This window comes from Schistocerca cancellata, chromosome 5 (assembly GCF_023864275.1).
Source record: "Schistocerca cancellata isolate TAMUIC-IGC-003103 chromosome 5, iqSchCanc2.1, whole genome shotgun sequence".
NCBI lineage: Eukaryota > Metazoa > Arthropoda > Insecta > Orthoptera > Acrididae > Schistocerca > Schistocerca cancellata.
The window spans coordinates 273,144,706-273,170,408 of record NC_064630.1 but is presented as its reverse complement, the minus strand read 5'-3'; the positions used below and the strand labels follow the sequence as shown (position 1 = coordinate 273,170,408).

At 38.3% G+C, this 25,703-nt stretch overlaps 1 protein-coding gene across 5 annotated transcripts in view; it reads left to right on the top strand.

The window, feature by feature from the left end:
* The window catches only part of LOC126188863 (zinc finger protein 345-like), a 113,847-nt gene extending 88,910 nt beyond the window's left edge, over positions 1-24,937 (top strand). For 3 of the 5 annotated variants that reach the window (XM_049930507.1, XM_049930509.1, XM_049930508.1), the window contains one exon: positions 21,852-24,936. In XM_049930507.1, the coding sequence (XP_049786464.1) occupies positions 21,852-24,282 (2,431 nt within the window). In that variant the 3' untranslated portion in view covers positions 24,283-24,936. Of the gene's footprint in view, positions 1-21,851 lie in introns of all 5 variants that reach the window. The other 2 variants (XM_049930510.1, XM_049930511.1) reach the window with 1 other exon arrangement.
* Positions 24,938-25,703: the final 766 nt, after the last annotated feature.

Genomic DNA, 25,703 nt, shown 5'->3' with positions numbered 1-25,703 from the left:
AGTGAAGTTCGGTGGCAGGAGGAACAAGACTTCTGATCAGGTGAATACAGGGTTATAAATACAAAATCAAATTGGGGTAATACAGGAGCAGGTTTAATAATGAATAAAAAAATAGGAATGCAGGTCAGTTACTACAAACAGCATAGTAAACACATTATTGTGGCCAAGATAGATACGAAGCCCACGCCTACCACTGAAGTACAAGTTTATATGCCAATTATCTCTGCAGATGATGAAGAGATTGATGAAATGTATGATGAGATAAAAGAAATTATTCAGAGAGTGAAGGAAGATGAAAATTTAATAGTCATGAGTGACTGGAATTTGATAGTAGGAAAAGGAAGAGAAGGAAACATAGTAGGTGAATATGGAATGGTAGTAACGAATGAAAGAGGAAGCCGCCTGGTAGAATTTTGCACAGAGCATAACTTAATCATAGCTAACACTTGGTTCAAGAATCATGAACGAAGATTGTATACATGGAAGAAGCCTGGAGATACTGGAATGTTTCAGATAGATTATATGATGGTAAGACAGAGATTTAGGAACCAGGTTTTAAATTGTAAGGCATTTCCAGGGGCAGATGTGGACTCTGACCACAGTCTGTTGGTAATGAACTGTAGATTAAAACTGAAGAAACTGCAAAAAGGTGGGAATTTAAGGAGATGGGACCTGGATAAACTGACAGAACCAGAGGTGCCCATTAGGGAATGATTGACAAGAATGGGAGAAAGAAATACAGTAGAAGGAGAATGGGTAGTTTTGAGAGATGAAATAGTGAAGGCAAGAGAGGATCAAGTAGGTAAAAAGATGAGGGCTAATAGAAATTCTTGGGTAACAGAAGAGAAACTGAATTTAATTGATGAAAGAAGAAAATACAAAAATGCAGTAAATGGAGCAGACAAAAAGAAATACAAACGTCTCAAAAATGAGATCGACAGAAAGTGCAAAATGGCGAAGCAGGGATGGCTGGAGGACAAATGTAAGGCTGTAGAGGTGTATATCACTAGGGGTAAGATAGATACTGCCTACAGGAAAATTAAAGAGACCTTTGGAGAAAAGAGAGCAACTTGTATGAATATCAAGAGCTCAGATGGAAACCTAGTTCTAAGTAAAGAAGGGAAAGCAGAAAGGTGGAAGGAGTATATAGAGGGTCTATACAAGGGCGAAGTTCTTGAGGACAATATTATGGAAATGGAAGAGGATGTAGATGAAAATGAAATGGGAGATATGATACTGCGTGAAGAGTTTGACAGAGCACTGAAAGACCTGAGTCGAAACAAGGCCCCGGGAGTAGACATCATTCCATTAGAACTACTGACAGCCTTTGGAGAGCCAGTCCTGACAAAACTCTACCATCTGGTGAGCAAAATGTATGAGACAGATGAAATACCCTCAGACTTCAAGAAGAATATAATAATTCCAATCCCAAAGAAAGCAGGTGTTGAAATATGTGAAAATTACCAAACTGTCAGTTTAATAATCCACGGCTGCAAAATACTAACACGAATTCTTTACAGATCAATGGAAAAACTGGTAGAAGCTGACCATGGGGAAGATCAGTTTGGATTCTGTAGAAATGTTGAAACACATGAGGCAATACTGACCCTACGACTTACCTCAGAAAATAGATTAAGGAAAGGCAAGCCTACATTTCTAGCATTTGTAGACTTAGAGAAAGCTTTTGACAATTTTAACTGGAATACTCTCTTTCAAATTCTGAAGGTGGCAGGGGTAAAATAAAGAGAGCGAAAGGCTATTTACAATTTGCACAGAAACCAGATGGCAGTTATAAGAGTCGAGGGGCATGAAAGGGAAGCAGTTGTTGGGAAGGGAGTGAGGCAGGGTTGTAGCCTCTCCCCAATGTTATTCAATCTGTATATTGAGCAAGCAGTAAAGGAAACAAAAGAAGAATTCAGAGTAGGAATTAAAATCCATGGAGAAGAAATAAAAACTTCAAGATTCGCCAATGACATTGTAATTCTGTCAGAGACAGCAAAGGACCTGAAAAGGTAGCTGAACGAAATGAACAGTTTCTTGAAAGGAGGATATAAGATGAACATCGTTGTTGTTGTTGTTGTGGTCTTCAGTCCTGAGACTGGTTTGATGCAGCTCTCCATGCTACTCTATCCTGTGCAAGCTTCTTCATCTCCCAGTACCTACTGTGACCTACATCCTTCTGAATCTGCTTGGTGTATTCATCTCTTGGTCTCCCTTTACGGTTTTTACCCTCCACGCTGCCCTCCAGTACTAAATTGGTGATCCCTTGATGCCTCAGAACATGTCCTACCAACCGATCCCTTCTTCTAGTCAAGTTGTGCCACAAACTTCCCTTCTCTCTAATTCTATTCAATACCTCCTCATTAGCTATGTGATCTACCCATCTAATCTTCAGCATTCTTCTGCAGCACCACATTTCGAAAGCTTCTGTTCTCTTCTTGTCCAAACTAGTTATCGTCCATGTTTCACTTCCATACATGGCTGCACGCCATACAAATACTTTCGGAAATGACTTCCTGACACTTAAATCTGTACTCAATGTTAACAAATTTCTCTTCTTCAGAAACGCTTTCCTTGTCATTGCCAGTCTTCATTTTATATCCTCTCTACTTCGACCCTCATCAATTATTTTGCTCCCCAAATAGCAAAACTCCTTTACTACTTTAAGTGTCTTATTTCCTAATCTAATACCCTCAGCATCACCCGACTTAATTCGACTACATTCCATTATCCTCGTTTTGCTTTTGTTGATGTTCATCTTTCTGTACAAATTGTAAATAGCATTTCGCTCCCTGTATTTTACCCCTGCCACCTTCAGAATTTGAAAGAGAGTATTCCAGTTAAAATTGTCAAAAGCTTTCTCTAAGTCTACAAATGCTAGAAACGTAGGTTTGCCTTCCTTAATCTAGCTTCTAAGATAAGTCGTAGGATCAGTATTGCCTCACGTGTTCCAATATTTCTACTGAATCCAAACTGATCTTCCCCAAGGTTGGCTTCTACTAGTTTTTCCATTCGTCTGTAAAGAATTCGCGTCAGTATTTTGGAGACATGACTTATTAAACTGATAGTTCAGTAATTTTCACATATTCCAACACCTGCTTTCTTTGGGATTGGAATTATTATATTCTTCTTGAAGTCTGAGGGTATTTCGCCTGTCTCATACATCTTGCTCACCAGATGGTAGAGTTTTGTCAGGACTGGCTTTCCCAAGGCCATCAGTAGTTCTAATGGAATGTTGTCTACTCCCAGGGCCTTGTTTCGACTTAGGTCTTTCAGTGCTCTGTCAAACTCTTCATGCAGTATCACATCTCCCATTTCATCTTCATCTACATCCTCTTCCATTTCCGTAATATTGTCCTCAATTACATCGCCCTTGTATAGACTCTCTATATACTCCTTCCATCTTTCTGCTTTTCCTTCTATGCTTAGAACTGGGTTTCCATCTGAGCTCTTGATATTCATACAAGTGGTTCTCCTTTCTCCAAAGGTCTCTTTAATTTTCCTGTAGGCAGTATCTATCTTACTCCTAGTGAGATACACCTCTACATCTTTACATTTATCCTCTAGCCATCCCTGCTTAGCCATTTTGCACTTCCTGTCGATCTCATTTTTGAGACGTTTGTATTCCTTTTTGTCTGCTTCATTTGCTGCATTTTTATATTGTCTCCTTTCATTAATTAAATTCAATATTTCTTCTGTTACCCAATGATTTCTACTAGCCCTCGTCTTTTTTTCTGCTTGATCCTCTGCTGCCTTCACTACTTCATCCCTCAACACTACCCATTCTTCTTCTACTGTATTTTTTTCCCTAGTCCTGTCATTTGTTCTCTTACGCTCTCCCTGAAACTCTGTACAACCTCTGGTTCTTTCAGTTTATCCAGGTCCCATCTCCTTAAATTCCCACCTTTTTGCAGTTTCTTCAGTTTTAATCTACAGTTCATAACCAATAGATTGTGGTCAGAGTCCACATCTGCCCCTGGAAATGTCTTACAATTTAAAACCTGGTTCCTAAATCTCTGTCTTACCATTATATAATCTATCAGTATCTCCAGGCTTCTTCCATGTATACAACCTTCTTTTATGATTCTTGAACCAAGTGTTAGCTATGATTAAGTTGTGCTCTGTGCAAAATTCTACCAGGCGGCTTCCTCTTTCATTTCTTACCCCCAATCCATATTCACCTACTACGTTTCGTTCTCTCCCTTTTCCTACTACCGATTCCAGTCACCCATGACTATTAAATTTTCATCTCCCTTCACTATCTGAATAATTTCTTTTATTTCATCATACATTTCTTCAAGTTCTTCATCATCTGCAGAGCTAGTTGGCATATAAACTTGTACTACTGTAGTAGGCGTGGGCTTCATGTCTATCTTGGCCACAATAATGCGTTCACTATGCTGTTTGTAGTAGCTTACCCACACTCCTATTTTTTATTCATTATTAAACCTACTCCTGCATTACCCCTATTTGACTTTGTATTTATAACCCTGTATTCGCCTGACCAAAAGTCTTGTTCCTCCTGCCACCAAACTTCACTAATTCCCACTATATCTAACTTTAACCTATCCATTTCCCTTTTAGAATTTTCTAACCTACCTGCCCGATTAAGGGATCTGACATTCCACGCTCCGATCCGTAGAATGCCAGTTTTCTTTCTCCTGATAACGACGTCCTCTTGAGTAGTCCCTGCCCGGAGATCCGAATGGGGGACTGTTTTACCTCCGGAATATTTTTCCCAAGAGGACACCATCATCATTAACCATACAGTAAAGCTCCATGCCCTCAGGAAAAATTACGGCTGTAGTTTCCCCTTGCTTTCAACCGTTCGCAGTTCCGGCACAGCAAGGCCGTTTTGGTTAGTGTTAGAAGGCCAGATCAGTCAGTCATCCAGACTGTTGCCCCTGCAACTACTGAATAGGCTGCTGCCCCTCTTCAGGAACCACGCGTTTGTCTGGCCTCTCAACAGATAACCCTCCGTTGTGGTTGCACCTACGGTACGACTATCTGTAATGCTGAGGCATGCAAGCCTCCCCACCAATGGCAAGGTCCATGGTTCATTGGCGGCGGCGGGGGGGGGGGGGGGGCGGAGATGAACATCGACAAAAGCAAACAAGGATAATGGAATGTAGTCCATCTAAATTGGGTGATGCTGAGGGAATTAGATTGGGAAATGAGACGCTTAAAGTAGTAAAGGAGTTTTGCTAATTGAGGAGCAAAATAATTGATGATGGTTGAAGTAGAGAGGAATTAAAATGTAGACTGGCAATGGCAAGGAAAGCATTTCCGAAGAAGAAAAATTTGTTAACATCGAGTATAGATTTAAGTGTCAGGAAGTCATTGCTGAAAGTATTTGTATGGAAGTGCAACATCGACAGTAAATAGTTCAGACAAGAAGAGAATAGAAGCTTTCAAAATGTGGTGCTGCAGAAGAATGCTGAAGATCAGATGGTTAGATCACATAACTAATGAGGGAACATAGTTAATGAAGATGTTCTGAGTAGAATTGGGGAGAATAGAAATTTGTAACACAACTTGACAAGAAGAAGGGATCGGTTGGTAGGACATAATCTGAAGCATCAAGGAATCACCAATTTAGTATTGGAGGGCAGCCCGGAGGGTAAAAATCATAGAGAGAGACCAAGAGATGTATACACTAAACAGATTCAGAAGGATGTAAGTTCCAGTAGGTACTGGGAGATGATGAAGCTTGCACAGGATAGAGTAGCATGGAGAGCTGCATCAAACCAGTCTCTGGACTGAAGACCACAACAATAACAACAAGTAATATTTCAGCTTGCATTTCATTAAATGTATAGGGATGAGGATGCAGTGCCTTTAAAGTAATGCAGTTTTGCTTCTGACAGTGGCTTCTCATTAAAAATGACATGTTGAAATCTGTTTGATATGAAGTCTTCAATCTTGACACATTCCATTTGCAGTGCAGAACCATGTCAAAGGCTTTACAGAAGTCAAAAAACATGACATCCACTTGCGTCATACTGTTTACTACCTTTCAGTCTCATGAATGAAAAGAGTGAAGTACGTTGCGCATAGTCATTGTTTCAGTTTTTATTTTTAGAACAAGATCCGAGTAATCAATTTGCTCTTGAAAAAAACTGTTTACTTCAGCTGCACCTGAGATCCACTTTGGTTCAGATGATCATCTTACTTTGCACTGATAACAATGATTTTATCTAGTTAACACATAATTATTGCATTAACTGCTGATACATGGCAGATGTACTAACTGTTGTGTTCGAAGGCCGCAAAAGACATATTTAACACATTAATTCACTGTGACTCTGCAACTAGTAGCACTTGCAGGTATGTGCCTGCAATATCAGTTTAAAAGAAGAGCTTCCCACACGCCAGTTTTTAAAGTAGCTCATCACAGTATAGAATGCAATATGCATCTTCTTCTTCTTCTTCTTGCGTTACGGCCTCTGGAGGACCACAGGTAGCCCCTCCGTGGACTGCATTTTCCTCCTCTTCTCCCAGAACCTCTTCATTCTGTCTCTTCTTCTCTCCCGCTCTTCTTCCAAGATCTTCAGTGCCCTTTTCTCCTGTTGGCTCCGCTGGTGACACTCTAATCTTTTCCTGTATTCTTCTCTGTCATTGATCTCTGGCATATTGGTCAGTGTATATTTGTTCCTCCAATTTTCCTTTCCTTCGAACTTGATCCCGAATTCCAACCAGTCCTTCCAAAGTTAAACAACCCACTTGGTTCCTGTGTTTCCCCTTGTCTTCCCTGTTGTGTCCCACACTCTCTTCGTCATTCTGTCCATACTCATCCTAATTACATGCCCAGCAAACTTTGCCCTTTTGAGTCTGTTTTCCCTGGATATTGTTCTTATGTTCCAGTACAGTTCTTCCCTTGGTCTTCGCGTCCATCTGACTCCACCTCTTTTGGGACGTAGTATTTTTCTCAGTATTTTTCTCTTTTCTTTCTCTAGTTGTTCTGCCACATTTCTTCCTAGTGTCATCGTCTCAGCAGCGTATAATGCTGCAGTGTTATAGGCGATCCTCAGTCCCACCTTCCTGTCTACCTTACTTAAGTTATCGAGTTGTGTCTTTGCATCTTCTTCCATCTCACTTACTATTGCTATGTCGTCTGCAAGGGCTAGGCAGTCCCCTTGAGCCCTGTTGTCCTTTTTGTCCCCCACATGGGTCTTTGGTATTCCTGTTTCCTCATTTATCGCTCTCCACTGCCTGATCACTTTGTCCAGTACTTTACTGAACAACAATGGTGACAATCCATTTCTTTGTTTAACACCAATCTTGATCTCAAATTCTTCTGACAGAGCTCCTCTGAATCTCACCCTTGTATTTGTGTCTGTCAGAATTTCTTTTATGAGTTCTTGTGTAGTTGCATCAAGTCCTGTGTTCTTCAGGATCCTAGCAAGAGTCTGTCTGTCAGTGGAGTCATATGCCTTCATGAAGTCCATGAAGGTTACTATTTTCTTTTTTGTCTTTTAAGGCCCTATGTTCTATCAGTTGCTTCAGGATAAATAACTGTTCTATACATCCTATTTCTTTCCTGCTTGCCAGTCGCCATCTGTACTTTCTACCTGTTCTACTCTCTAGAGCAATAGTTTTAACAGCACCTTGTATCCGACCTCTAGTAGCAATATTCTTCTGTCGTTGTTTGCATCTCTGTTGTCCCCCTTTTTATGTATTGGTACTACAGTTGCATACTTCCATCCTTCTGGTAACTTCTTTGTTCTCCAGATCTGGTGGATTATGTTGGTCATGTTGTCTATTGTGTTGTTGACTCCCCACTTTCTCATCTCGGCTGCTATACCATCTTCTCCAGTTGCCTTATTATTCTTTAGGTCGCTTATGGCATGTGTGACTTCATCCCTGGTTGGATGGCATGGCTCTCTCTCTTCCTTGTCTGCCCCCCAGTTCTAGCTCGTCTTCAGTTGGTTCACAGTTCAGCAGGTTGTGAAAGTACTCTGCAGAAATCCTACAGTTCTCCTTCACACTAACAGCCAGCTCCACTTTCTTATCTCTTATAAACAGTTCTCTACCCTTGTATCCAATCAGATGCTCTTTTAATTTCCCAAAAACGTGTCTGCTGTTGTTTTTCCTGAAGTTGGTCTCAATCTCGTCCAGTTCCTGCTTCATCTTCTGTCTTCTGGTCCATCTTATTGTTCGGGTTGCTTCCTTTCTTGCTCCTAAGAAAACTTACCATTTTTTTGGGTCCTTCTTGCTGCTCCAGTCTTTCCAAGCTTTCCTGTGAGTCTCTACCGTTTCCTCACCTTCCTTCTTCCACCACCAGTGCTTCAATTTCCTTTCTTCCTTTCCCCATAATTCAGCCTGTTTTGCCATATTTTGCTTCATGTCATCCCATTCATTGAATTATTCAATTCCTTCCTCATATCTGGATCTATTCTGTCTTAATTTATCTTTGTCTACCTTTATGTTTTCGATTCTTCTATTCATCTGTGGCAGTCTGTCCCTGTTTGGAATCCAAAGGCATTTAACTTCTGTAAGATAATGATCCGATTCTGTTCTTGTGTTCTTCCTGACTTTTGTGTTTATGATATCTTTAGTGTTTGTCCAGCTGATTGCTATGTAGTCAATTTGGAATTCCCCAAGGCGCGTGCATGGGTTTCCCCATGTCTTTTTTCTTTCTCAGTTTGGCCCTGAAGTGTGTTGTCATCAATCTCATTTTGAGTTCCCGACACAGTTCAATTACTCTTTCTCCATTTTTGTTTGTCCACTGGTGTGCAGGGTACTCGCCCACTACTCCTTTATGTTGCTTCTCTCTTCTAATCTGTGCATTATAATCTCGTACGAGTATCTTTACATGTCTATATGGAATGTTTTTCAGTGTATGATCTAGCTCCTCCCAGAAGCTGTCTGCAACTTTCTGGTCTTTCCTGTTGTTGTCATTTCTACGTGCATGTCCATTTACTACTGTATAATTTTTGTTCCCTGCTTGAAATGTCAGTGTTGATCTCCTCTCTGACCTGCTCTTCATTTCAGTTACGCCATCCTCATATCTCTTGTCTACTAGAAACCCTGTACCAAAGCATCTAGGTGCATGTCTTTCCTTTCTCACTCTAACACCTGGTTTCCCTTTCAGTATTATGAAGCCTTCTGACTCCACTGTATCTTCGTCAGTGTATCTTGTTTCTTGCATCGCTAATATTCCAATGCTTCTCTCTTTCATCTCATCTGTTACCTGTTTAAGTTTACCAATCTTAATCATTATCTGTACATTTATGGTTCCAATTCTGAAAGTCTTTTTAGTTTTAATCTTCTTTGAGGTTTTTGTGAGCTCCGACTCTTCCCTTATGCACTTTTTGGCAGGTCCTCCAGAATCCGAATGCGTCAGCCTCGGTCAATGGGGGATTGTCCCCCTGGGGTAATCTTGATTCCATAGTGCAATCCATTACATGAGCTTAAAATATTTTTTGTTGCGATGGCTCGTGTCCGTCCAGTTATACGACTGAAGTTGTTAGCCCCAGAAAATGAGTTCAGGCCGCCCCTGACATGGGGACACAGATGCCTTTGGTAGCTGCCCCAAACATGGAGTACAGCCACTACCTGATATGTTTCAGTGGCTCTTCCACTCTCTCTGCTCTTGACATTCCTCTTCAGCCTTTGAGACAGTTTGCCAGGTTTCCCCAGTAACCCAGGTAGGGGCCCTTACTGGGTGCTACCATCTGGAGCCAGATGAACCCAGGTTTTTTTACCAGGTTGTTACTCCTCCCCCTCCTCCTTCCCTGTGACTTGCGAGATGGGGCCCTGGGCTTGGAACTGGCAGTGACGGAGTTTGGAATATGCATCGCTAGTGGAGTACACATTTCTTTTACTTTTTTGACATCATCATAGCTACATAAGGAACTGTTGGTTTGTGTATATGTGTCAGTAAGTATGGCCCATTCACTGGCTTTGGTGGCCCCCATGCTATTTAGCTAATCAAGTTCTTTCTTGCAGTTTTCTCTGATCACAAACATTATGAATCATGTTAAAAGAAATTTGTAGTAGAAATAGATTGGGTGGTGATAGCTTTAAACTTTGAGCAGAACCAAACTCCAGTGCAAATAATGTGCCATAATCCTGACATATGCTTTTGACTGTGTGTCAGCTATGAGTTAACTCTTGATTAGAATCTTTTGGTTGCTGAATGAATCTGTAGCTTATAATTGAATATGCCTCTGTTTATTGCTTAAGTTTGTATCATTGTGAAATGTGATTTCCATACCAAAATGTGTAAATGAATAAATATTTTACATCCTGGGTTTGAGAGCCTGGAAATATTTGATTGTCACTGTACCCCTATTCACATGTAAGGAGTCAGGAGTTTGAACTTGAACTTGGGTTTTGCTTTGACACACACATATTTCACCACCATGTTTGTTACAAGTAGCTTGCCAAAACAGACTCAATGTTTCATTTGTTTTTGCAGATGTATTTAGATAGAAATTTATGATACATCTTAAGGATTATTCATATAATTATAATTCCTCTTTTTTATCTCCTTAAATATAGGAAGGTGGAGTACAGAATTACAAATTAATTCATCTGTATACAATTCTTCATACTTACAACAGACAAATTTGCTTAATTGTCAGAGATCTTGTATGAAGTTTCAGTAAAATTAGTGATACAGTTTAACCTGTTTTATACATAAATCTGTTCTGTGTAATTCTTACTTACATTTAAAGTTTTGTTGGTCACAGCAAAATATAATTTAAAAAGTGTTAATTAAACTTTATATATATGTAATGCTTTTTTATGTAATTCACTGTTACACATAAAAAATTCCAATGAAGTAAATTGAATTTTGCATAAATACATGAGCATTGTTGTTTGAAAAGAAGCCCTGTTATAATTCACATAACTTTTTTGACATTTGCAAGAACAGCAAGTGGACAGTGCCACAAAGACAAGGAACAAAGACACAATTAACCAGAATGGGTGGAATAGGAACAAAGACACTCCTGTCACTGTTGTTTCCAATATGAGAATTTCTTTTGTGGTAACAATTGAGAAGTTAAAAGCTGCCAGTTGACATTTATTGTGAACAGTGGTTCTATCATTCAGTCACTTTTGATCAGTCATGGAGAGCAGAAAATGGCAAAGTTAAACAATAGATCAGAAAGTAAAATCCATACAAGATGTGGATGCTGATCCACACAAAAAAAAAATCTGAAATTGCATCAGACTTACGAATTGCATATATCTCTCAATGTACAGTTATCAGCAAAAGAAACAGTATTTTGAACAAGTTTTTAAAATTAGGTGCAAAATCAACAAAATGCAACCATCAGTGAAAAGGGAGATATAGTACGTAGATTAGGAAAAGGCACTTTTTACATGGTTCCAGTAAAAATAGGCTGTAGATCTACCAATCAGTAACAACATGCTGAAAGCAAAGGTAATAGATTTAGCTAGCAGTGTGAGCAATGTTGCTGATTTCAAGGCTTCATCAGGATGATTACATGGATTTAAAGATCAACACAGAATCACAGGGAGAACAGTTTCCAGTGAATTGAAAGCTGTGGATGGTGTCACAGTGCAACACTGGATTGATGAGATTCTGCCAGATATCTTAAGAGATTATCAATCTCAGAACATCTACAACTTTGATTAGACCAGTCAGGTCTATAGTTTTTTTCCCAGTAAAATATTATCAAGGGAATAAAAGTAAAATTAGCATGACAGTCCTTGTTGCCACAAATGCAGATGAATCTGACAAACTTCCCTCAATTGTGATAGGAAAATATAAGGAACCAAGATGTTTCAAAGGTGTAAAAGACAAAACCTACAGAATATGAATCCAATCAAAATTATTGGATGAGTATGATTTTAATAGAACAGTGATTAAAAAACTGGACATTATAATGAAAAAGAAAAAAAGAGTATCCTGCTTCTTATCAATCGACGTGCAGCACATCCACCTCAAGTAGTTGTGGAAAATGTTCGAGTGGAATTTTTTCCTCCAAATTGCACTAATGTTCTACATCTGCTTAATTTGGCAGCATTGCAAATTTCAAAGTGCATTATAGAAAAAAATTGATTCAACATTTGATAGCACTGACTGATGCAGGAATTGAAAATCTCTCCATTAACTTATTACAAGCGATTGAATTTATTTCAGCTGCCTGGCAGCTGGTAGCATCCTCCACAATGAACAAATGTTTCTGTTAAGCTGGTGCCTTACTGGAAGAGACTGCCACTGATGATGATGATGGTGATGGCCTATCTCTACTGGAGGGTGCAGATTTTGACGATTTTGTACTTTTGGATGATAATCTTGCTATGTGTGTGGAACTACGGGATAGAGATTATTGGTGCTGATGACCAAGAAAGTGGACCAGTTGCAAGTGACTGTGATGGGGACAGAGACGGCAAATTGAATCTTGAAGTACCTAAATTGAGTGAAGTGTTAAGTGCAGTCGATGTGTGCAGGCATGACATCAGTGTGAAAAGTTGTAGTGAAAAAGCTCTGAATACATTAATAAGTTTGCAAAATGAAGTGTATATACGTAGTGCGTGAAAAGTGAAACGAGCCAAATTATCTGATTTCTTTAATGCAGACTCAGATTCAGAATAATGTATTTTCTCTTTAATACACTGTATCTTTGTAGTTTGTACAGTGCAAAGTGCCAAATTACAATGCAGTATCTAAATTCTCTAAAGCAAGACCAAATAATTTTTTTTTTTTAATGTTGTGCTTCATCTTCGTCATTCGTGAAGTTTACATTTGTAGACCCATTGCATGGTTCCCCTTACCCCCACCCCCCAGTGAAAAATATGATGTGCATTACTATATATCTATCTGATTTCTATCTAATTCTGAGTTAACAAGTAATCTTTTCTCTTTCCTTTGCTGTACATATAAATTTTGTTCATCATGTTGCTTTCTGTGCTGGTACAAACATCTTGGAAGCGAGAATGGGGACCTCAATATTGAAACTGAAAAATAATCTTAACTATTATAGGGGAACATTGTGGCTATGGTCAAGGTAGAAAAAGATGGGTTAAGGAAAAGCAAATCTGTTGGTATGTTTATAGCATTTGTAGACTTAGAGAAAGCTTTTGACAATGTTGACTGGAATATCCTCTTTGAAGTTTGAAAGTAACAGGAGTAAAATACAGTGAGTGGAAGGCTATTTACAACTTGTACAGAAACCAGATTGCTGTTACAAGAGTCAAGGGGCATGAAATGAAAGCTGTGATAGAGAAGAGACTGAGACAGGGTTCTAGCCTATCCCTGATGTTATTCAATCTGTACACTGAGCAAGCAGTAAAGAAAACCAAAGAAAAATTAGGAGTAGGAGTTAAAGTTCAAGGAGAAGAAATTAAAACTTTGAGGTTTGCCCATGATATTGTAATTCTGTCAGAGGTAGCAAAGGACTTGCAAGAGCAGTTGAACAGAGTGAACAGTCTCTTGAAGACAACAAAAGTAAAGCAAGGATAATGGATTGTAGTTGAATTAAATCATGTGATGCTTAGGGAATTAGATTAGGAAATGAGACACTTAAAGTAGAAAAAAAGGTTTTGCTTTTGGGCAGCAAAATAACTGATGATGGCTGAAGTGGAGAGGATATAAAATGTAGACTGGTAATGGCAAGAAAAGCTTTTCTGAAAAAAAGAAATTTGTTAACATCGAATACAGATTTAAGTGTTAGGAAGTCTTTTCTGAAAGTGTTTGTATGGAGTGTAGCCATGTATGGAAGTGAAACATGGACAATAACCAATTTAGACAAGACGAGAATGGAAGCTTTTGAAATATGGTGCTACAGAAGGATGTTGAACATTAGATGGGTAGATCACATAACAAAGGAGGAGGTACTGAGTAGCATTGGGGAGAAAAGAAATTTGTGGCACAATCTGACGAGAAGAAAGGATTGATAGAGACGTCACATTCTGAGATATCAATGAATCACAAATTTCATATTGGAGGGTATTGTGGGAAGTGAAAATTGTAGAGGGAGACCAAGAGCTGAATACAGTAAGCAGGTTCAGAAGGATGTCAATTACAGTAGTTATCTGGAGATGAAGAGGCTTGCTCTGGATAGAGTAGCATGGAGAGCTGCATCAAACCACCCTTCAGACTGAAGACCACAACAAACAACAATCTATAATGGATGTGGAACACCAGCAGTGACAAATAAAAGTTTTCAGAAATGACTCTACTGAGAACTGGAAGTCCTGTGTTCCACATTGTTTTGCTGCTTTTACATTAAGAGATCAGCATGTTCAAAAATAAAGGTTTTCAGAAGTAACTGCAACCAGTCACCTTTTGTGACAGTTCAGTTTTTATTATACCATGGTATGACAAAAATAAAAAAAAATATTATACAGTACTGTGGTATATAATGGGATCCAAATTTCAGACAGGTTGTGGAGCTGGTGTTCTAATAACTGCTGCTTTTGCAGCTCCTAATTGCTATCACTTTGCATTCCATACAAGATTCTGATATTCTTGTCTGCCATTTTGTAAGTTTATAAGAGTTGTTTATTAGTAGTGTGCAACTAGTATTGTAAGATATAAATAATGGTGGTAGTGCAGTGAAATGAATCTGTCAATGCAAAATCCATTTCAGTCCTGTGGTAAGGCAGATGGTTGTTAAAGGCACTTATATATGTGCTTCTAAAAGTGCTTACAGTTGTAGTAAATTTGGGCTGGGGCCATTGTAACACAACATGGGATTTGCAGGAAGCACACCATAGAATAGAATACAGTTTGTGTTGCATGTTTTATGGGCAGGTCACCATCAGGGGCTTTGCCACATGGCATGTACAGTGCAGCAATGCCATCTTCTGCTTGACAATCTCCATTGTTTCAGTATCCGTATCATCATTGATAATCACTGTCATAATAGAAAGTCCTCACCCATAATATTCATGAGTAATGTCTCTCTTTATGAGAAGCCTACCAGTCACTGCTTGTAAGTACAGTAATAATGAAAAAAATATTAGAAAATTGTTCTAGTATATTACTAGTGTAATACACAGATACGTAGATGTAGCTAACTGGTTTGTGATTCTATCCAATAGAACCCTGCACCATAAGGCCTTGAGTTGGTGCTGTATATCTTGTGCGAATGCACTCACTGTGATGCCACTCCCCGTCTGCAGTGAACCCAAATGTGACCATCATTTTCTAACAAATTCAAACAAACAGAACCTGGATTTGTCCAAAAACACCATCTGATGCCATTCCTGTCCCCAGTGACATTGTTCCGTACACCATTGCCATCTAGCATGCTTTTTCACATTCATCGGAGGTAGGAGGAAAAGTGGACAATGTGCTCATACACTATGCCATAATAAACGGTGACAGACTGTCACCGCTGATAGTGTACAATGTGTTACACTGTTCCACTGTTGTGCCAGAGCCAAGGAGGATGCAGATCTCTCCTGCAATGCAATTTGGGTGAGGTGTTGATCTTCTCAGGGAGTAGTCTGGGTGGTGCAACCTGACCCATCTCATCATGTTCTACAGTCTTCTGTGAACGATTCTGCACACACCCGTTACACTGCCGAAACACTTTGTCTCACATGAGCAGCAATTTCCTGGGTTGATGCATCACATTTTTTCATGCCATTAATGCCAATAACTCACTGATATGACGGTATGGTTCACGCATATGTCTGCGAAGCCCCCTGCATGTCTGCTCAAGTCACACTGATCCATTACCTTTGGTTTATAGCAAAAATGAGACCCTTAGGCAGATTTTATCGGTAGGTGGTGTTGACCTTGAAGCCGCAGGCCAACATTATTCAAATGGTAATCATTTCTGCGGAGCACGTGTGTGTGTGTGTGTGTGTGTGTGTGTGTGTACACAATGTGCAGTTGCGCAGATCTCCTTCTCCTCCCTCTCTCTATCGTTTGAAAATCTGAAATAAATCGGTGAAGAATTTTTTGAGATTTTTGGAAACAACGTTTCCACAGCATCTCCTGTTTATACATTAGTGTGCATAACATCCTGTTCATACATGATTTATTATGGCAATTTAAAAACAAAAAAAATCGTAGAGAGAACAATTTTTCTCCCCTATGTAGGATGAGATTCAGGATGAGTATTTTAGAACAGAAAACAAACTGAATGATACTATAGCTTAAGGTGCCACGTAGGTCACAGTAAAGCTGTTTACACTTATGGGTCTTCAACTGGGAGATATCATACTCGATAACTGGCTGAGATCAATTTACCTTCGATCCATTAAAATGGTGTCTGCATAATAAATGGTGATGGAGCTGTGTGTATATAATGCTTTATTGACACTGTAGATTTTAGGTTCGATGCCAGTCATATGATATTGTCATTGGAGTCAAAATGTGTTGGTGATCTAAAGTAAGGAAGAAGGCCACTGAATTTAAACACTATATTACAGAACATTAATGACATAAATTCCAATTAAGTTTATTGACAATCATATACCGTGGTGTCAAGGTGTCCTTCATATAACATTTGTGGCATGAGAACAATTTATGTTACCAATGTTGTTATGAAAACAGTTAGTTTGAAAATTATGAATCATAACATGGTATACAGGGTGGTCCATTGATCATGACCGGGCCAAATATCTCACGAAATAAGCGTCAAATGAAAAAAAACTACAAAGAATGAAACTTGTCTAGCTTGAAGGAGGAAACCAGATGGCGCTATGGTTGGCTCGCTAAATGGCGCTGCCATAGGTCAAACGGATATCAACTGCGTTTTTTTAAATAGGAACCCCCATTTTTTATTACATATTCGTGTAATACGTAAAGAAATATGAATTTTTTAGTTGGACCACTTTTTCGCTTTGTGAAAGATGGCGCTGTAATAGTCACAAACATATGGCTCACAGTTTTAGACAAACAGTTAGTAACAGGTAGTTTTTTTAAATTAAAAGACAGAATGTAGGTACATTTGAACATTTTATTTCAGTTGTTCTAATGTGATACATGTACCTTTGTGAACTTATAATTTCTGAGAATGCATGCTGTTACAGCATGATTACCTGTAAATACCACATTAATGCAATAAATGCTCAAAATGATGTCCGTCAACCTTAATGCATTTGGCAATATATGTAACGGTATTTCTCTCAACAGTGGGTAGTTCGACTTCTGTAATATTTGCACATGCATTGACAATGCACTGACGCATGTTGTCAGGCATTGTCAGTGGATCACGATAGCAAATATCCTTCAACTTTTCCCACAGAAAGAAATCCAGGGCATTAGATCCGGTGAACGTGCGGGCCATGGTATGGTGCTTTGACGACCAATCCACCTGTCATGCCATTCAATACCGCTTCAACCGCACGTGAGCTATATGCTGGACATCCATCATGTTGGAAGTACTTCACCATTCTGTCATGCAGTGAAACATCTTGTAATAACATTGGTAGAACATTATGTAGGAAATCAACATACATTGCACCATTTAGATTGCCATTGATAAAATGGGAGCCAGTTATCCTTCCTCCCATAATGCCGCACCATACATTAACCTGCCAAGGTTGCTGATGTTCCACTTGTCGCAGCCATCGTTGATTTTTCGTTGTCCAGTAGTGCATATTATGCTGGTTTATGTTACCGCTGTTGGTGAATGATGCTTTGTCGCTAAATAGAACACGTGCAAAAAATTTGTCATCGTCCTGTAATTTCTCGTGTGCCCAGTGGCATAACTGTGCATGACATTCAAAGTCGTCGCCATGCAATTCCTGGTGCATAGAAATATGGTACGGGCGCAATCGATGTTGATGTAGCATTCTCAACACTGACATCATTTTTGAAATTCCCGATTCTAGCACAATTTGTCTACTACTGATGTGCGGATTAGCCGCAACAGCAGCTAAAACACCTACTTGGGCATCATCATTTGTTTCAGTTCGTGGTTGACATTTCACATGTGGCTGAACACTTCCTGTTCCCTTGGATGATGTCATCCAGGATACCAAGCAGCATACATAGCACACACCTGTTGGGCATTTTGATCACAATAGCCATACATCAACACGATATTGACCTTTTCCACAATTGTTAAATGGTCCATTTTAACACGGGTAACGTATCACGAAGCAAATACCGTCCGGACTGGCGGAATGTTACGTGATACCACATACTTATACGTTCGTCACTATTACAGCACCATCTACCCCAAAGTGAAAAAAGTGGGCCAACTACAACATTCATATTTCTTTATGTACTACATGAATAAGTAATAAAAAATGGGGGTTCCTATTTTTAAAAAATGCAGTTTGTATCCGTTTGACCTATGGCAGTGCCATCTAGCAGGCCAACCTTAGCACCATCTGGTTTCCCCCTTCAAGGTAGATGAGTTTCGTTCTTTGTAGTTTTTTCATTTGATGCTTATTTCGTGAGATATTTGGCCCGGTCACTATCAATGGACCACCCTGTATAAATTTTTTGTGTGTGCTTGCTGCATATTAAATGTAAATTAATTACATTTTATCTGTTTAATTTTTATTTTGTAACTAACATAATGAAGGAAATTATCAGCTGTTATCAAAAGTAAAAGAAAAGCAAGAGTAAAGAAAGAGAGAAGAATAACAAAATTCATTTTATAGTAAAATTGAATTCATGCTGCTGAGTATATTAGCTTGTGATGTTACACACTACACTATCCCATTGTTATAGAGACTGTGACCGTTTTAATGCTTGGTAAGTAAATTCATGTCGCCAACATCTCTTGAATGAAGAATCACCAGTATGATTGGTTTTAAGGTGAAATACTGTGCACTTTAAACCACATCAGCATTCAGTCTGTTCTCCAACCCCATTGCTGACTCCAAAGTCTCTCCTAGTTAGAATTTTGTTGCTAGCTTTGAAGCTCAGTTCTAAATGACTTAACCAAGAATTTCTCACCAAGTTGGTGTCTCTTTCTTTTGTTCATAATATTGCAGAAATTGCTGCCAAATTATGCATTCATCCATGTAATAGCATAGTGGTATTTATTGTCTTCATTTTGCTGCTTTTTCTTTGGAGTAAATAATTCAGTTCGACTGATCCCAACATCGTATCCCTCCTGTCATAATTTGCACACCATTGACTTGCTCAACTGTAATGTTTTGCTAGTGTGTTCTCTCTCCTTTTCCACCTGTATTGTCATTGCTTTCTCCTTCTCCTTGCCAATAAATTCAGTTTTGTAACGGCAAGCTTGCACTTTAACTGGAGCATGGCGGTATCTAGCCACATAATCAGAGTTAGTTCCCATGGCTGCTGGGTCTGTAGTTTGCTTTGTTCAGTAGTATGAGATTTTTTTAAAACATGTAAAGTATGCTAACACATCATGTCTTTTTCATTTTATCTATCTGTGACACGAATGAAGATGATAATATTACCGTAAGCTGTCCTTCGATCCTGTTGGTTGATGCTGCCATTAAGTTTCCGCTTTCAAAGACTATGTTCCTGTCTCGTGTATATCTGTTTACAAGAGAGAAAGGTGAATACTATGAACATGCAAAAAACAATGTTAATCTATTTCAGCATTGTTTTTTAATTGAGCGAATCCTCTGATATAGACATGTAAAATGTTGAAATGTTGTTAATGATTTCCAGAACAGTCACAGTGTGAAGAGCATTGGAAGAGTTGGTAGCAGAGGGAAAATGACCAGTACAGAATTTGTGTGAAATAATATATTCCAGGTAGTGATTAATTATTTGCTGTGTATGAAATTTTCATAATATTGTGTAAAGTGCTTTTATGCAGAAGCAATCTGGTGAAGAGTGGTGATTAAGCCACCACATGCTTCATGACATTACCTAGTTTAGGTTTGCTTCTTGCTTGCAGTAAATATGGGTTTCTGTCTTTTGTCTCACCATTTTCAGGCTGTTAAGATATCTATACAGTATGCATTCTCTTTATGATCTTTAAAACCATAGGTCTTTGTATTTTCTTATCCTTCAATTTTAAATGGGCTTTCAAAGCCCATGACATATTATTGTATAATCATTAAGGTTTGTAGCTGTTGTAAATATATTTGACATGTTTTTCAAGTCATCAAATACCAGTAATGGTCGTATAACACAATTACAAATTCCCTATCTCATAGTGATTTGCACTGCCCACATCTGACATTCATACTTCGCTAAAACCAGTTATGCAGAGCTTGTTGCAACATAACTACAACATGTTACAGCCTAACTAATATAAGAAGTAAGCCCTTGTGGTCATAAAAATATTTGAGAACTGTCTTTTTTTGTGCTGCTTAGAAATGGCGACGATAGTTGTAAGATTTTCAGGAAATAGAATTATTTCCCTTTTTCTTTCTTAGAAAATAATAGTTCCTTCTTGAAAATGTAATACAAAGAAATGTACAGAAACTCAGAGATAAAGGTACAGGAAGGGGTACATCATTTGGCAAATTCCGTAGAGAAGATAATCTGCTGATATACATATGACTTAGTTCCCAAGAATGGCAATAAAACATTACAGGATAGTGAAGAAATGGCTGCATTGAAAGGAATAGAGATTCCAGGGATTTAAGGAAGATGTTCTGCAGAAATGCTTTCTGCTAGATCTCGCGTCATGTTGATTTCAACATTTGCCCAGCTACTAGCAAGAATTATGAGGCAAATAAAGCAACAGTGTCCATATTAAACATTTCACTTCTCAGTTACTACGCAACATGTACACATGTTGACTTTGTTTTCAAGAAAGCAGTTTACAAATGAATTTTTCTGTCACTACCTTGAACAGTAATATTAGGCATTTTATGGCAGCATGATATTTTTTACCTCCTGCTGAAGAGCACACTGCATTAAATAAGAGAGATTGTAGGTTTCCGGGTAATTCATTAGAGATGGACCAAATAAATTGCAGAGCTATATGATATCCCCAGTACAGGAAACTTTCTGTCTTTAGTGAAATACCACTTAATGTAATTGTACTACAGTATTACATGGTTTGCAAGTATTTTGTCTTGTTTGCAGGCCTTATGGTTGGAATCAATTCTGCCAGATTTTAGTTTGTGTGCTAACTGTATACGAATGAATCAACAAGATTGGTGCCATGATTCAAAAATGCAATTCACTTTAATGCAGTGATTACTTGGTGTTTAGATTTTAAACAAGAAAGTACTAAAACTGAGTCAGTTCACAGTTGTCAGATTGTAAATATTGATGAGATAATCTTAAGATTTCCCTCCGTATCCATCCTATCTTCCTGACCTCTCCCAAAACTTTTTAAAAATGTGTTTCATGTTTTAATTTTTAGTTGTGTGTGGTGTTTATATTTATGTATCACTGTGGTTTGCTTATTTCATGGATAAATTTATCAATACTAATCTTTGAGCAGTGGCTCCCATCACAAGGTTAATTAAGGAGAGTGAATCTCAGCTATTACCTTTGTGTGTGTGTGTGTGTGTGTGTGTGTGTGTGTGTGTGTGGGTGTGTGTGTGGGTTTGCGCTTGCTGTGATGCATAATAAATCTTCCATTAGCCAAAGATGTGAGTGGTTTACTCTCTTCTTTTCAATTTCTGCCTCTGCTATTGTTGTATAGATTTTTACTTTTGCTGTTTCCTTTCTTCTTAAGTTAAGAGGTAAAAGACCTAGAATTGTATCACCTTACAATCCTCAAACAGCTACATATTTCACAATTGCTAACTTTAACCTTTTGTATCTCTCTAAAAATATGTGATAGCTTGTAATTTACACATTAACACTTATTTTTTGTACTGAAAGTAATTGGTGACATATAGAAGGAAGCCACCAGTTGCCGAAAAGCTGTTTGATACACAGATAGTAACAACCTCACAAATATAGTTATCAACTTTCAAGCTACTGTTGTAAGTGGTGGTTATCTTCTGCATGTTGTACACCTATCAGTTTAAAAACCAGGTGATTCCAGTAAACAATTTTGTTTTAGGTCACATTCAAGAACACAGAAGTGTGGACTAAAGAATAAGCATATGATGGCAGACAGTACAGAGAGAAATTCTTCATGTTCATCAGTAACTAAGAATCTGGACGACAAGAGAACAGATGAAAATGAATTTAATTTATATGCTGCAAGTGCATCTCATGTGAGTGTTAAAGTCAATGGTGATCTCATAGATGACTCAAACAAAAATTGTGCACCGCAAGCAGTGAATGATGTACTGGTAAAAATAGAAGCTACTGAACACAAAAGTCAGTTGGAGAAAAATAATACACAGGAAGCCAATCCTCAAGTTGAGTTGGATACTGATTTTGTAAAAGATTTAGATGCAACAGAAATTTCTTATTGCTGTCCTCTTTGTTGTCAAGGAAGTGTCAGTGCTCAGAATATTGTCAAAGACCTTGAAACCTGTACTCCTATGGAAAGTTCAACCTATTCTGATATGGAAGATGAAGACGACGATGATGAAGAAGAAGAAGAAGATGATGTTGATTATATAGATGTACATATAATAGATGACATAAGTGATGAATCAAATCTTGTATATCCTTCACTTGATAACTTTGCTTTATCTAAAATTGATGATGATAGTAACACAACAGATGAAAATTATTCTGATTGGTGGAATATGGAAAATGCTTTAGAGGATGCTGATATTATTGTGGATACGTTAAACCCACAAGCAGGTGAAGTGTATCATAGCTTCGAATCTCATGACAACAACCAAGAAACTCTTATAAAAAACTTTGATAATGTAAAGGATGTAGACACAGAGGTTAACTACACTTGTATAATCTGCAATAATACATTTCCAAGTGTTGATCTTTGCTTGAACCATGCAAAGGAGCACAGTGAGACTGACAAGCATCCATGTAGCTTGTGCAGTACATCTTTTAAAACTGAAGCTGACCTTGTCAACCATTTTAAGGATCACCAGATAGAGGAAGTTAAACTGAAATCAAGAGGTAAGCGTTTGGTCTGCCCTACATGCAATAGGAGATTTAATGGGGAAAAAACATACCTCCAACATTCATGTATTACTCCTGAAACAAAACAATTTCATTGCAAGCAATGTACAAAGTCGTATAATTCAGAGGAAAGGCTAGCATTTCATATGAAATTCCATGAGGGTGCCAGAGCTAACTTTTGTGAAAAGTGTGCAAGGGAATTTGATAATGAATGTGCTTTATACTATCACACTCGTATGGTTCATAATGGTGAGAGACCATTTGCATGTCCAGTTTGTCATAAAAGATTGTACTCCAACTCAAGATTAGCAGCACATATGAGAGTTCACACTGGTGAAAGACCTTTTGCATGTGAATTTTGTGGGCGCAAATTTTATGACAGGGAAACTCTAAAAGGCCACTATGTGACACACATGTCTGTAAAACCGTATCAGTGTGACTACTGTGGTATGTGTTGTGGACGCTTAAGTATATTAAAACAGCACATTCAAGCACATCATTCTGACTGTAGCACATCCAAACGTTTACCCTCTCTTATACATTATCATTGTAAGACTTGTAACAAAACTTTCACTAGTTCGTCTGATGTCCTGAATCATCGTTCATCTCACTGGGGTACAAAATCTACTTCTGAAAGTGCACAGGAGCATGCTTGTGAATACTGTGGAAAGTCTTTTTCAGTACTTCGTGCATTAGGAAGGCATCGAAAACGAGAACATCCCGATGAAAAACCTTATGTATGCAGTGTCTGCAAGGAAGCATCTCATACACTTTATGAAGCTCGAGTTCATAGAAAAATACATACAGATAGTGAATTGAAACTGAAAACCAAAGAAACTTCAGATAATTCTGTTATGTTTGTATGTGAAGCCTGTGGCAATATTTTTGTTGACAAACGAACTTTTACAAAACACCTCAGGGAACACAAGCCCCATGCATCTTATAATTGCAAAGTTTGTGGAAAGCAATTTGCAGATAATCAGAGACTCACAGTTCATATGAGACTTCACACAGGAGAAAAACCTTATGCATGTACTGTGTGCAACAAGAGGTTTACACAGACATCTGCCCTATACACACATGCTCTGCTCCACACAGGTGAGAAACCACATCAGTGTGACTTATGTGGTAAAGCTTTTCGTATAAAGGCAGATCGTGATAATCACCGTCGTACCCACACGGGAGAAAAACCATACAAATGTGAATTCTGCAACAAACAGTTTCGGACTGGGCAAGTGTACTATCAGCATCGCATGATTCACACAGGAGAACGTCGATTTCCTTGTGATATCTGCGGAAAAGCCTTTAAACGTTCCCATACCCTCGTTGTTCACAAAAGGATACACACTGGTGAAAAACCTAATATATGTGATATATGTGGAAAAGGTTTCCGACAGCGTAGTGACATGAGAAAACATAGATCAATACATACTCCAGCTGAACCATCATGATGATTGTTAGTGTCTTTCAAGTTAGATGTGGAATTCTTATGCAGAATAGTTTTTGATTTTCTGAATCACTGAACTTGTTGCAGCATTCACAAATACCTGAAAAGTGAACTCCCACAACTCTCATCGTGCTCTAAGTGTTTGTGTGAAGTGTAAAAACTTTAGACAGTATTTTGTGATAAGCTACAACTGTTGGATGTAGTATTTATGTTTGTCTGTATCATAGTAAATGTTGATTTAGAAGCTATCATTCCTGAGCCTTGCTTCTATGTATGACAGCACTGACATTTTATAATATCTAAATTATTGAAACCATATTTGCAGTATGTTTACAAAGTGATTTATGCATATTTTCATAGTACTGCACCCTACTCTGTTATCCAAGTGAGGTTTTTTACTACTTACTATTGTACTGCATAAATAATTGCAACAAGATTTTGTGATTTTTAAAATAAAAATATCACATCTGTAATTACAGCTTGGAACCATTAAAGAAATGGTGTGGTCAGTTTTTATGGAAAATAACAACACTCCTTTCTTTTGAAATGTATGAGTAGCTGAGAATACTGATGGAAATACAAAATGAATAAAACAATAAATTATAATGCAGTAATCAAGAAAAAATTGAATTCCAGATATTTGTTTGATAAGATTATTAAATCTTAACAATTTTCAGGTTGTAAGGACAAGTGGTACAATCATGAAGAGGTTGGGTGTATAAAACACACACACACACACACACACACACACAGGGGGGGGGGGGGGGGGGGAGGGGAGAGAGAGAGAGAGAGAGAGAGAGATAATGGTGGTGGAGCTGAAGGTGCACCTGTAAGGAAAATATAAAGAATACTTTTCAGGATAACATGAGGGTTGGTAATAGTGGCTTTCTAACAGTAATAAATAAATAAATAAATCCATAAAAGTGATGATTCATTTCATAGTTTTTGTATGCTTTCATGTAACCCACAGCTGAATAAGAAACTAGGTGCTGTTCTGTTATCACATATGCAGCAGGAATTACACAGTATTTCCTTTGCAGGGCTTTTGTTGAGTTTTCTGAGTGTCCAAGAGTTTTGCACTTAGTTGTTAGATTTGGTAGATAGGCTGGACTCAGCTTAGAGATTGTATGGATACACTGACCAGTATGTCTGAAGATTTCAAGCAATTACCTGCACACAATAAAGCAAATTCTGGGGCTGTATCCTGTTTCTGCTTCACATTGTTTTGAATAACCAGAAATAAAGGAAGTACCAGGCACACATTTTTTCAAGAAATACTCCACATTGGCCACAGAATACTTTTTTTTCAAAAGTCACAACTGGTTTCACAGCATTGGAAGATACATCCTCAGATGATAAAGGTTCTTTTTAATAGATCATGGGCGAAAGGTAACCATCTTAGAGCCACTCCCCATCATTTGCTTT